At 41.9% G+C, this 13,988-nt stretch overlaps 2 protein-coding genes across 4 annotated transcripts in view; both read left to right on the top strand.

Moving 5' to 3' along the window:
- The window catches only part of LOC146402779 (uncharacterized), a 118,784-nt gene extending 111,532 nt beyond the window's left edge, over positions 1-7,252 (top strand). Inside the window, exon 4 of the mRNA XM_084964410.1 lies at positions 3,074-7,252. Coding sequence (XP_084820536.1) covers positions 3,074-3,685 — 612 coding nt within the window. The 3' untranslated portion in view covers positions 3,686-7,252. The remainder of the gene's footprint in view (positions 1-3,073) is intronic.
- CHST9 (carbohydrate sulfotransferase 9) overlaps positions 3,160-13,988 on the top strand; it is a 268,368-nt gene continuing 257,539 nt past the window's right edge. For all 3 annotated transcript variants that reach the window (XM_084964386.1, XM_084964383.1, XM_084964391.1), the window contains exon 1: positions 3,160-3,612. The gene's annotated coding sequence lies outside the window, so the exon portion shown is untranslated. The remainder of the gene's footprint in view (positions 3,613-13,988) is intronic.

The raw sequence follows: 13,988 nt of genomic DNA, 5'->3' as shown, positions 1-13,988 counted from the left end.
CATATGGAGGTTCCCAGGCTAGGGTTGAATCAGAGCAACAGCTACTGGCCTCTGCCACAGCCACAGCAACTCTAGATCCGAGCCACGTCTGTGACTTACACCACAGCTCACAGTAATGCCAGATCCTTAACCCACAGAGCAAGGCCAGGGCTCAAATCTGCACCCTCATGATGCTAGTCAGATTCATTTCTGCTGAACCACAATGGGAACTCCTCTGTTTCTATGTCTTTATGTAAAACCTTGGCCCTGCCTTCCTGTTTTTTTGTCTCATTGAAACACATTTCACTTTTCTTTCCCACGAAAGACTCCAGTCCGCTTGACAAGCAGATATGGGCAAACTCCTTTGCTGAGGAAGAAGGTATTTGCACATATAACCCAGAGGTAGAGACAGTGTTCAAAAGATAGTATACTGGTATTTTACTCCTTTGCTTTTAGTAGTAGTTGAAAAAAACATGAAAATTTTATAGTTTCAGGACATATGCATAGCATATCAGTGATTTAGTACTTCCTGAAGTGCAGTCAAATCTGTCTGAAAAATGCAGCTTGAACAATCCCTCCAATCAAAAGAAAAAATAAAGCATAAAGATGTATCAACTATGATGTTGTGGATGCTTCTAAAAGGTGTCCCTTGGTACTGAAAAATTACACTGAATCAACAACTCTACTACAGACTTACTTTGTGCATGGAGGATTTTTCAAAATAATATTGATGTTTTGAAATTAAGAATTAAGGTGCATACAGCGATTAGAAGAACATAGAATGGGAGCCAAGAGCAGAGACAGAAAATGAATCAGGTGAGATATCTTGAAGTAATAGTGGTACATCACTCAGGTATTTTTAGTATTCTAACAATTAACTCATAAATGCTTAAATCTAGAATTTGCCATGAACTTAAACTTGAGAACTTTCTGAGCAAGTTGCAAAAAGTCACATTCTTCCATGGAAAGTTTGTTCTTGGATGTTCCCTTTTGTTCAGAAATATGTTGAAAGAAGGGTTTAAGCAAGAGGTCATGTCCAGAATTTGTTTACTTTTACCTTAGTACCTAAGGCTCAAGGCACTTTTAAAATTATGAGCCAGAAATAAAGCAGTCTTTCAAGTGTTTTTTTTTTTTTAATTTATTTTTTTCCCACTGTACAGCAAGGGGATCAAATTATCCTTACATGTATACATTTTTCCCCCACCTTTGTTCTGTTGCAATATGAGTATCTAGACAAAGTTCTCAATGCTATTCAGCAGGATCTCCTTGTAAATCTATTCTAAGTTGTGTCTGATAAGCCCAAGCTCCCGATCCCTCCCACTCCCTCCCTCTCCCATCAGGCAGCCACAAGTCTTTTCTCCAAGTCCATGATTTTCTTTTCTGTGGAGATGTTCATTCGTGCTGGATATTAGATTCCAGTTATAAGTGATATCATATGGTGTTTGTCTTTCTGGCTCATTTCACTCAGTATGAGATTCTCTAGTTCCATCCACGTTGCTGCAAATGGCGTTATGTCATTCTTTTTTATGGCTGAGTAGTATTCCATTGTGTATATATACCAGCTCTTCTGAATCCAATCATCTATTGATGGACATTTGGGTTGTTTCCATGTCCTGGCTATTGTGAATGGTGCTGCAATGAACATGCGGGTGCATGTGTCTCTTTTAAGTAGAGTTTTGTCCAGATATATGCCCAAGAGTGGGATTGTGGGGTCATGTGGAAGTTCTATGTATAGATTTCTAACTGTTCTCCATAGTGGCTGTACCAGTTGACATTCCCACCAACAGTGCAGGAGGGTTCCCTTTTCTCTGCAACCCCTCTAGCACTTGCTATTTGTGGACTTATTAATGAGGGCCATTCTGACTGGTGTGAGGTGGTATCTCATGGTAGTTTTGATTTGCATTTCTCTTATAATCAGCAATGTTGAGCATTTTTTCATGTGTTTGCTGGCCATCTGTATATCTTCCTTGGAGAACAGTCTATTCAGGTCTTTTGCCAGTCTTTCAAGTTTTAAATTCTGTTGTCATTAGTTCTCACAAACACAAAAGCAAGAAAGTAAATATCTAGTCAATATTAACATCCTTCTTCTCTTTTCTAAGTATTATGAGAAAACATTTTTAATTCCTCTTTAAATACAAGTAAAAAAGAGACTTTAAAATATGCCAAATATTCAGATAGTCTTAACTATGCATTGACATAGGGTGAGATGTGAATAATTACCTAAATAACGTGAGTTTAATGATACTCAGCTGAGTTGGTTCTGTTTTCGGCTATTTTGAGTGTCAACCCTAGAAAAAACATCTGTAACACATTGCTGGTATTATAAGGTAGATTTTATGAGGCTACCAAATATAAGATTTTGTGAATTTTACAGTAATTTTTTCATCTTATACGTTAGTTTTTAAAAATCACTATTTACCTTCATTTAAAAAAAAAAAATCCTTCTGTGAGCAGTATACACTGAATGAACTGTTGACAAGAAGTCCTCAAAAAAGCTAAGACAGCACAGTCTGCATCCCTCCAGGCTGAAATGATATTAGATCTGGTGAGGTGAACTGTATATTACCAATACTCCCCGCGCTGGACAAGGAAATATTTCATTGCGTGGGAGGGGTGGGTTTAGAATTACTCTCTGCCCTCAAATGCCATATTTTATCTTAGGATACATCGTTGACATACTCTCTTGATTTCATCAAATCTCTTATGAGTTTGCTTGCTTGCTTTCTCCCTTTCAAACACACACATCATTGAATAGCCATCTTTCAAAGCTATTTCAATTTTTCAAAAATTTTTTTTTCCTCTCAGCAAATCTTTTTTTTCCTTTGTATGCTTAGTATTTCTAAATTGAATAATATGTGATCTGAATTCATTAGTTATCACCTTATTACAAGGGACTCTATCTTATTAATTTTTGTACCCAAGACACCACAGAGTATTCACACTGACTAGACAGCCATGCTTGGTGAATTAATTAGTAAAATGTCAGGAAGGTTCCATCACTAACCCACTCCTTGACACGGTTAAAACGTGCAGTTCGGAAGGCCCCTCCCTCATCAATTCAGGCCACTGCAAATGATTTTTTATTTTGACTTAGGGTCTCGAAGTCATCTTCAGGATCACTTCATATCTTAACCAACCATATCAAAAACTGAACCGGCTTCGGGAAATAGAAATGTATGTGTCCAGAGGACAAGATGGCGGAGGAGTAGGGGGACACGCTCGCCCTCTCCCACAAACACAACAAAAAAAGCACATCTACAGAAGAAATGACTCGCACAGAACAACAACCAATCGCTGGCAGAGGAACCTAAACTCCAATAACGGCAAGAAATTCGTGACATTATTGGGCAGAACGGGAGAAAAGAGGAGAGTGAGAGAAGGTGAATCCGAGCGGGACGGGCGCTCCCGAAAGGGAACTGCAGAGGAGAAAGGGATCCCGCACCCTGGAAAGTCTCCTACCGGGGGAAAGATCAAACGAACCGGAGGAATCTCCAGATGCAGAGAAGAGTGTAGCAGTAAGTCGGAGTACGGAAAAACGATCAAGAACCCAACGGACCATCTGAACTACGGGCACAGTCACCAAAAATTGAGACGCCTGGGTGGGGGCTGGGCACCGAATCCTCGGCTCCAGAGGTTAGTCCCCGGGAAAGGGCCGGGGGACGCCTGGGTGGGGGCTGGGCACCGAGACCTCGCCTCCGAAGGTTAGTCCCCAAGAAAGGGCCGGGGGACGCCTGGGGGGGGGGGCTGGGCACCGAGACCTCGGCTCCAGAGATTAGTCCCCGGGCTAGGGGGGCGGGGAAGAGCGGAAACTGCTTGGGAGGTCTCTAAACCATTTGACGGGGCAGAGACTGCCTGGGAGACTAGAAAACAAAGCTGTCGCAGAGGAAGGGAGCAATACTCTAGGGGCGGGGAAGTGGAAAGCCGCCTCAGAGGGAACCTGGGAGAAGAGCCTGGTCTGCGCCCGTGCTGGGGAGGGGAGAGAAGAAGGGGTGGGTCCCCATAGAATACCCCCCACGCCACAACAAGCTTACAGGCCCGCTAGCTAGCAGAAAGCTGTGCTTCCCAGTGCATTCCCTCCCCCCACCCCCGCCACCCCCTACGCTCTCGCCGAACCTGGGGCTGCCTGCCATCCAGGAGGGCTGGCCTCAACAATTGCCTGAAGCCTACCACCGCAGGGGCTCTCCCTGCACAGGCCTGCTTGCCCTTTGGAGGGGCTACACTTCCACAGAGCAGCACCAAACACCACCAGCCCCCTACAAAAGGCCTGCAGCCCAGAAAAGCTAGAACAAGCCTAGCCAGGCCGTGAATAGATCGACCTAATTCTCCGACGGTTTTTCTGAGACGGGCTCCCCCGGGGAGGAGCCTCTTGAGTCTCCAAGGGCCTTGCTACACGCCCAAGACCCCAGGGGGTGCTAAGACCTAGTGGACCAGCTGCATAGGACTGCCAGCTCCAGGCAGGACCCCCTGCAGCACAGAAAAGCTGCAACAAGCCTGGCCGACTTGGGAAAAGATCTCAGACGGTCTTTCTGAGTCGGGCTGTCCTGGGGAGGAGCCTCTTGAGCCTCCAAGGGCCCTGCTACCCGCCCAAGACCCCAGGGGGTGCTGAGACCTAGTGGACCAGCTGCATAGGACTGCCAGCCCCAGGCAGGACCCCCTGCAGCCCAGAAAAGCTGCAACAAGCCTGGCCGACTTGGGAAAAGATCTCAGACGGTCTTTCAGAGTCAGGCTGTCCTGGGGAGGAGCCTCTTGAGCCTCCAAGGGCCCTGCTACCCGCCCAAGACCCCAGGGGGTGCTGAGACCTAGTGGACCAGCTGCATAGGACTGCCAGCTCCAGGCAGGACCCCCTGCAGCCCAGAAAAGCTGCAACAAGCCTGGCCGACTTGGGAAAAGATCTCAGACGGTCTTTCTGAGTCGGGCTGTCCTGGGGAGGAGCCTCTTGAGCCTCCAAGGGCCCTGCTACCCGCCCAAGACCCCAGGGGGTGCTGAGACCTAGTGGACCAGCTGCATAGGACTGCCAGCTCCAGGCAGGACCCCCTGCAGCCCAGAAAAGCTGCAACAAGCCTGGCCGAATCGGGAAAAGATCTCAAACGGTCTTTCTGAATCGGGCTGCCCTGGGGAGGAGCCTCTTGAGCCTCCAAGGGCCCTGCTACCCGCCCAAGACCCCAAGGAGTGCTGAGACCTAGTGGACCAGCTGCATAGGACTGCCAGCTCCAGGCAGGACCCCCTGCAGCACAGAAAAGCTGCAACAAGCCTGGCCGACTTGGGAAAAGATCTCAGACGGTCTTTCTGAGTCGGGCTGTCCTGGGGAGGAGCCTCTTGAGCCTCCAAGGGCCCTGCTACCCGCCCAAGACCCCAGGGGGTGCTGAGACCTAGTGGACCAGCTGCATAGGACTGCCAGCTCCAGGCAGGACCCCCTGCAGCCCAGAAAAGCTGCAACAAGCCTGGCCGACTTGGGAAAAGATCTCAGACGGTCTTTCAGAGTCAGGCTGTCCTGGGGAGGAGCCTCTTGAGCCTCCAAGGGCCCTGCTACCCGCCCAAGACCCCAGGGGGTGCTGAGACCTAGTGGACCAGCTGCATAGGACTGCCAGCTCCAGGCAGGACCCCCTGCAGCCCAGAAAAGCTGCAACAAGCCTGGCCGACTTGGGAAAAGATCTCAGACGGTCTTTCTGAGTCAGGCTGTCCTGGGGAGGAGCCTCTTGAGCCTCCAAGGGCCCTGCTACCCGCCCAAGACCCCAGGGGGTGCTGAGACCTAGTGGACCAGCTGCATAGGACTGCCAGCTCCAGGCAGGACCCCCTGCAGCCCAGAAAAGCTGCAACAAGCCTGGCCGAATCGGGAAAAGATCTCAGACGGTCTTTCTGAGTCGGGCTGTCCTGGGGAGGAGCCTCTTGAGCCTCCAAGGGCCCTGCTACCCGCCCAAGACCCCAGGGGGTGCTGAGACCTAGTGGACCAGCTGCATAGGACTGCCAGCTCCAGGCAGGACCCCCTGCAGCCCAGAAAAGCTGCAACAAGCCTGGCGGAATCGGGAAAAGATCTCAGACGGTCTTTCTGAGTCGGGCTGCCCTGGGGAGGAACCTCTTGAGTCTCCAAGGGCCCTGCTACCCGCCCAAGACCCCAGGGGGTGCTGAGAACCAAGTGAAATCTGCTACCATCGTGGGGTGGACCTCCCAGTCCTGTCTGCCCTCAGGAAGTCCTCCTTTGCTTCAAAGAAACACTGTTAGTCCCATCAACACTCCAGAAAAGCCACACTGCCTCAAAAAAGATTGACCAACAACGACAGCCCTCAGGAAATATTCCAGGGCAGCGACAAGGCAAACACTACCCGATAACGGAGAGTACAACTCCCTCAGGAGAAAGAAGACAACAAGCAAGATGAAGAAGCTGAGAAACCACCCCCAGTCAAACCAACAGGAGAACTCACCTAAAACAGTCAACAATGAAACTGATCTCTGCAGTCTGACAGACCTGGAGTTCAAAAGAGAAATAGTGAAAATACTGAAGGAATTAAGAGAAGATATGAACAGCAATGCAGATACCCTCAGAAAGGAGCTAGAAAATATAAGGAGGAGCCAAGAAAAACTAGAACATTCATTTGCAGAGATGCAAACTGAACTAGGGGCAGTAAAAACCAGAATGAATAATGCAGAAGAACGAATCAGTGATATGGAAGATAGAATAATGGAAATCACTCAATCTGGTCAACAGACAGAAAACCGAATCAAAAAACTGGAAAGCAATATAAGAGACCTATGGGATAATATAAAACGGGCCAATCTACGCATAATAGGAATTCCAGAAGGAGTAGAAAAAGATAAAGGAATGGAAAATATATTTGAAGAAATTATCGCTGGAAACTTCCCAAATCTAAAGGATACTGGATTCAAGATACAAGAAGCACAGAGGGCCCCAAACAAACTGAACCCAAACAGACCCACACCAAGACACATCATAATAAAAATGGCAAAAGTTAGTGATAAAGAGAGGATCCTAAAGGCAGCAAGAGAAAAACAGAATGTTACCTACAAGGGAACCCCCATAAGAATATCAGCTGATTTCTCTACAGAAACACTACAGGCCAGGAGGGAATGGCAAGAGATATTTAAAGTGCTCAAAGGAAAAAATATGCAACCTAGAATACTTTATCCAGCAAGAATATCATTTAAAATAGAAGGGGAAATAAAAATTTTTCCCAACAAACAAAAACTTAAAGAATACAGCAACACAAAACCCAGGTTAAAGGAAATATTGAAAGGGCTTCTCTAAACCAAAAAGAAAGGAAGGAAAGGGAAGAAAAAAGAAAAGAAAAAAAAAAAAAAAAGAAGAAGAAGAAGAAGAGGAAGAACTAGGAATGAGGAAGATACAATCAGAGAGCAGTCACTCAAATAAGCCAGCATACAGATTTAATCATGAACATGCTTCAAACAAAATAAAATTAAAAAGAAAAAAATAAAAGAGTCATCAAAACCATAAAATGTGGGCAAGGGATGTTAGGAGGTAAATAATCCTTTTTGTTTGTATGTATGTCTCTCTTCTTAATTTTAATATAATAATGAAGTGTTTGAACTTACAGGACCATCAGGCTAAAACACACAATTATGGGAAGGGGTTAGCATACTTAAAAAACAGGGCAACCACAAGCCAAAACCAAATATTGCATTTGCAAAAAATGAAAAAAAAAAATACACTCAAGCAGATAATAACAGGAGACCATCCAACCAAAAAAAAAAAAAAAAAAAAGAAGAATGGAGAACCATAGAATCAACTGGAACACGAGGATCAAATGGCAATAAATAATCATCTATCAATTATCACCTTAAATGTCAATGGACTGAATGCCCCAATCAAAAGACACAGAATGGCTGAGTGGATAAAACGGCAAAAACCTTCAATATGCTGCCTACAAGAAACTCACCTTAGGACAAAAGATACATATAGATTGAAAGTGAAAGGCTGGGGAAAAGTATTTCATGCCAATAGACATGACAGAAAAGCAGGAGTTGCAACGCTCATATCAGACAAAATAGACTTTAAAACAAAAGACATAAAGAAAGACAAAGAAGGACACTATTTAATGATTAAGGGATCCATCCAAGGAGAGGATGTTACTATCATCAACATATATGCCCCAAACATAGGAGCACCCAGATACATACAACAAATATTAACAGACATAAAGGGAGATATTGATGAGAATACAATCATAGTAGGAGACCTAAATACCCCCCTCACATCAATGGACAGATCCTCTAGACAGAAAACCAATAAAGCAACAGAGATCCTAAAGGAAACAATAGAAAAGTTAGACTTAATTGATATCTTCAGGACACTACATCCAAAAAAATCAGAATACACATTCTTCTCAAATGCTCATGGAACATTCTCAAGAATCGACCACATATTGGGACATAAAGCGAATCTCAATAAATTTAGGAGCATAGAAATTATCTCAAGTATCTTCTCTGACCACAATGCCATGAAATTAGAAATCAACCATGGGAAAAGGAAAGAGAAAAAACCTACTCCATGGAGACTAAACAACATGCTACTAAAAAACCAATGGGTCAATGAGGAAATCAAGAAGGAAATTAAAAACTATCTTGAAACAAATGATAATGAAGACACAACCTCTCAAAATCTATGGGATGCTGCGAAAGCAGTGCTCAGAGGGAAATTTATAGCAATCCAGGCCTTTCTCAAAAAAGAAGAAAGATCCCAAATTGACAACTTAACCCTCCACCTAAATGAATTAGAAAAAGAAGAACAAAGACGTCCTAAAGTCAGCAGAAGGAAGGAAATTGTAAAGATCAAAGAAGAAATCAATAAAATAGAGACTCAAAAAACAATAGAGAAAATTAATAAAACCAAGAGCTGGTTCTTTGAAAAGGTGAACAAAATTGATAAACCCCTGGCCAGACTCACTAAAAAGAGGAGAGAAAGAACCCAAATCACCAAAATTATAAATGAAAAAGGAGAAATCACAACGGATACAGCAGAAATACAAAAAACCATAAGAGAATACTATGAACAACTATATGGCAATACGTTTGACAATCTGGAAGAAATGGACAATTTTCTAGAATCTTACAGCCTGCCAAAACTGAATCAAGCAGAAACAGACCAACTGAACAGACCAATCACTAGAAATGAAATTGAAGAGGTCATAAAATCACTCCCTACAAATAAAAGTCCAGGACCAGATGGCTTCACAGGTGAATTCTATCAAACATATAAAGAGGAATTGGTGCCCATCCTCCTTAAACTCTTTCAAAAGGTTGAAGAAGAAGGAATACTCCCAAAGACATTCTATGAGGCCACCATCACCCTCATTCCAAAACCAGGCAGAGATACCACCAAAAAAGAAAACTATCGCCCAATATCATTGATGAATATAGATGCAAAACTCCTCAACAAAATCTTAGCCAACCGAATCCAACAACATATCAAAAAAATTATACACCATGACCAGGTTGGGTTCATCCCAGGTTCACAAGGATGGTTCAACATACGCAAATCAATCAACATCATACACCACATTAACAAAAAAAAAGTCAAAAATCATATGATCATCTCAATAGACGCAGAAAAAGCATTTGACAAAGTTCAACATCCATTCATGATCAAGACCCTCGCCAAAGTGGGTATAGAGGGAACATTCCTGAATATAATCAAAGCCATTTATGATAAACCCACAGCAAATATAATCCTCAATGGGGAAAAACTGAAAGCCTTCTCACTCAAATCTGGAACAAGACAGGGATGCCCACTCTCACCACTGCTCTTCAACATAGTTTTGGAAGTCTTAGCCACAGCAATTAGACAAACAAAAGAAATAAAAGGCATCCATATAGGAAGAGAAGAGATCAAACTGTCACTGTATGCAGATGACATGATTCTATACCTAGAAAACCCTAAGGACTCAACCCCAAAACTCCTTGAACTGATTAATAAATTCAGCAAAGTGGCAGGATATAAGATTAACATTCAGAAGTCAGTTGCATTTCTGTATACCAGCAATGAAGCATTAGAAAAGGAATACAAAAATACGATACCTTTTAAAATTGTACCTCACAAAATCAAATACCTCGGAATACACCTAACCAAAGAGGTAAAGGACCTATATGCCGAGAACTATAAAACCTTAATCAAAGAAATCAAAGAAGATGTAAAAAAATGGAAAGATATTCCATGTTCCTGGATTGGAAAAATCAATATTGTGAAAATGGCCATCCTACCCAAAGCAATCTACAGATTCAATGCAATCCCTATCAAATTACCCATGACATTGTTCACAGAACTAGAACAAACAATCCAAACATTTATATGGAACAACAAAAGACCCAGAATCGCCAAAGCAATCCTGAGAAACAAAAACCAAGCAGGAGGCATAACTCTCCCAGACTTCAAGAAATACTACAAAGCCACAGTCATCAAAACAGTGTGGTACTGGTATCAAAACAGACAGACAGACCAATGGAACAGAATAGAGAATCTGGAAATTAACCCTGACACCTATGGTCAATTAATCTTTGACAAGGGAGGCAAGAACATCAAATGGGAAAAGGAAAGTCTATTCAGCAAGCATTGCTGGGAAACCTGGACAGCTGTATGCAAAGCAATGAAACTAGAACACACCCTCACACCATGCACAAAAATAAACTCCAAATGGCTGAAAGACTTAAATATACGTCAGGACACCATCAAACTCCTAGAAGAAAACATAGGCAAAACACTCTCTGACATCAACATCATGAATATTTTCTCAGGTCAGTCTCCCAAAGCAATAGAAACTAGAGCAAAAATAAACCCATGGGACCTCATCAAACTGAAAAGCTTTTGCACAGCAAAGGAAACCCAAAAGAAAACAAAAAGACAACTTACAGAATGGGAGAAAATAGTTTCAAATGATGCAACTGACAAGGGCTTAATCTCTAGAATATACAAGCAACTTATACAACTCAACAGCAAAAAAACCAATCAATCAATGGAAAAATGGGCAAAAGACCTGAATAGACATTTCTCCAAGGAAGATATACAGATGGCCAACAAACACATGAAAAAATGCTCAACATCGCTGATTATAAGAGAAATGCAAATCAAAACTACCATGAGATACCACCTCACACCAGTCAGAATGGCCATCATTAATAAATCCACAAATAACAAGTGCTGGAGGGGCTGTGGAGAAAAGGGAACCCTCCTGCACTGTTGGTGGGAATGTAAACTGGTACAGCCACTATGGAGAACAGTTTGGAGATACCTTAGAAATCTATACATAGAACTTCCATATGACCCTGCAATCCCACTCTTGGGCATCTATCCGGACAAAGCTCTACTTAAAAGAGACACATGCACCCGCATGTTCATTGCAGCACTATTCACAATAGCCAGAACATGGAAACAATCCAAATGTCCATCGACAGAGGATTGGATTCGGAAGATGTGGTATATATACACGATGGAATACTACTCAGCCATAAAAAAGGATGACATCATGCCATTTGCAGCAACATGGATGGAACTAGAGAATCTCATACTGAGTGAAATGAGCCAGAAAGACAAAGACAAATACCATATGACATCACTTATAACTGGAATCTAATATCCAGCACAAATGAACATCTCCTCAGAAAAGAAAATCAATCATGGACTTGGAGAAGAGACTTGTGGTTGCCTGATGGGAGGGGGAGGGAGTGGGAGGGATCGGGAGCTTGGGCTTATCAGTCACAACGTAGAATAGATTTACAAGGAGATCCCGCTGAATAGCATTGAGAACTATGTCTAGATACTCATGTTGCAACAGAAGAAATGGTGGGGGAAAAACTGTAATTGTAATGTATACATGTAAGGATAACCTGACCCCCTTGCTGTACAGTGGGAAAATAAAATTTAATAAAAAAAAAAAAAAAAAAAAAAAAAAAAAAAAAAAAAAAAAAAATAAAATATTAATGCCCAAAACATGACTAAAAAAAAAAAAAAAAAAAAAAAAAAAAAAAAAAAAAAGAAATGTATGTGTCCAAATATTGGTTTAGAGGAAAGAATTGCATTTCTCCAGTAAATTGTTCACATAGCATTTTCCCTATTCCAATCACCTATCAAAAATCATCGAAGCTGGTACATATAATTTCTTTATACTGAGGCACATTTGTATTCCCACATATGTTTCCAATTTAGGGGTTTCTACATATAAGCAGCATCTTATAAAAATTTTATACAATTTCACTGCTTAGGACTTAAAAGCAACTATTTGGAAAGGTTTTGTCTTTATTATTTTTTAAAGGAAGTTCATATTTGCTTAGTGTAAAAAATTAAAGACATAACTTCCCTAGTGACTTTGATTTTCCTAAAATAACTGCAAGCCTTCCTTATTCAATCAACCAATCAATATATATTTATTGATTTGTTCTATTTACCAAGACTATTAGGTGCTGACTGTTCTAATTCATTTGATCTTGAATCATTGCTTTACTTGCGCATCAGATACATCATCATGACGGCAATACATTTTGTTTCGTTTTTGTTTATGATGATCTTTTAGTTTTTCCGTTTCACCAATACCATATTTATCTATTTTAAAGTTTTTTAGTCTTTAGGAATCATAGTTCTTTCTCATTTACCATTAATCCTATGCATGCATTATTTTCCTTTTTCTTCAATATTCTTCTGGATACTTAATTTGTGCTTTAGTTATGCATTACATCTGATCCTTGATATTTTTCTTAATTTTTAAAGAAAATAATTCCTTCCCTAAACAACTGTTGAAGATAGAGCTCACAGAGCCAAATCTTTTGTATTTCCCCGTCTCTCAATTCTTCTGGATGACCTCAAATTGCCAACTTTGCTATACAGTGCTGGGTATAGGAGGAAGTAAATAAATCCTTATGCTCCCAGACTCCTCCTAGTCTGTAAAGTTTGAACTGAGTATGTTGTCCTTTGTCCTATTTAGTCCTGCTATTCAAATGATAAGGATGTTTTCTTCTGAACTTTCGGACAGGAAGTTCTGCTTTGTATAATACCACATCCTGCATCCTCTAGATCAATGTTGGATAATCAGTACCACGTTCCTCCAGTGTGCTCTCATTCTTGTTTTGAATTTCTTCTACTGAAGCAATGCCCACCCGAGCCTTTTATTTTTTGATGAGAATTCACTTTGGATGTCATTATGTAGATCCACTGGTATGTGAAGATGCATAATCACCTGGACAGCTTGATCAAAATAAGTGATCTTGATCAGCCATTAGGGAAGTTTCGAAGTTGGAAGTATCATTAGGGCCCATCCAGGTCCGTGACCTCATGCACTAAAGGTGACAAAACTGAGCCCAGGGAGAAAAGACTTGCCCAACTTCGTCGAACCCAATCCAGTTCTGCAGGACTCTTTCCATTTCATCTCACTAGCTTAAGCTTAAAAAAAAAAAAAAACCCTTTTTGAACCTCTTTTTCCTTAAGAAGTGTTTATTTTTATTCTCTCCCCTCCCCCCAAGAAAAGTCTGGTTAAAGTAGCGTCTATCATCTTTTACAAGATGCCAGTCTTCCCTCCGGTTCAGTGGGGAAGCTGGTGTTCTCCTGGTCAAGAATGAACGTAAATGATGTTCTCTGATTATTTTTCTTGTTTTGTTCCTGCCCTACAAAATAAGAGCAAGAGAAGTTAAGGGGAAATTACTATAGCTCCTGACCTATCCTCCACTGACTCATGTAAAAATATTTCTTTCCAGGTAAATATATCTCTGCTCTCTCTCCACAAAACAGTTGGAGCCATAAATAAGATGGTTTCGAGGTATTTGCAACCCCCATATGGCCTTGTACATTGTGCTTAATACGTTTCTGCTGAATTATTATTTTGGCTGTTCATTAAGCCAAGTCATCAGTGGAAACTGCATGGTTAAAGAAAAGCACAAACTCGAAAATAGCAAGATCTATTCTATAATAGTGTTGTAATTGTACATTACCGCAGCTTTTTTGTGTGTACATAGAGAAGAGGGAACATATCCTTCCCTACTCTTTTCCTACTCCTCTA

The sequence above is a fragment of the Sus scrofa genome, chromosome 6, assembly GCF_054392235.1.
Source record: "Sus scrofa isolate SSC_HxYL_T2T_F1_AM1 chromosome 6, Sscrofa_HxYL_maternal_Yorkshire_Landrace_v2.0, whole genome shotgun sequence".
Classification (NCBI taxonomy): Eukaryota; Metazoa; Chordata; class Mammalia; order Artiodactyla; family Suidae; genus Sus; species Sus scrofa.
The sequence above is the reverse complement of the archived record's forward strand: the minus strand, read 5'-3'. Positions and strand labels throughout refer to the sequence as shown.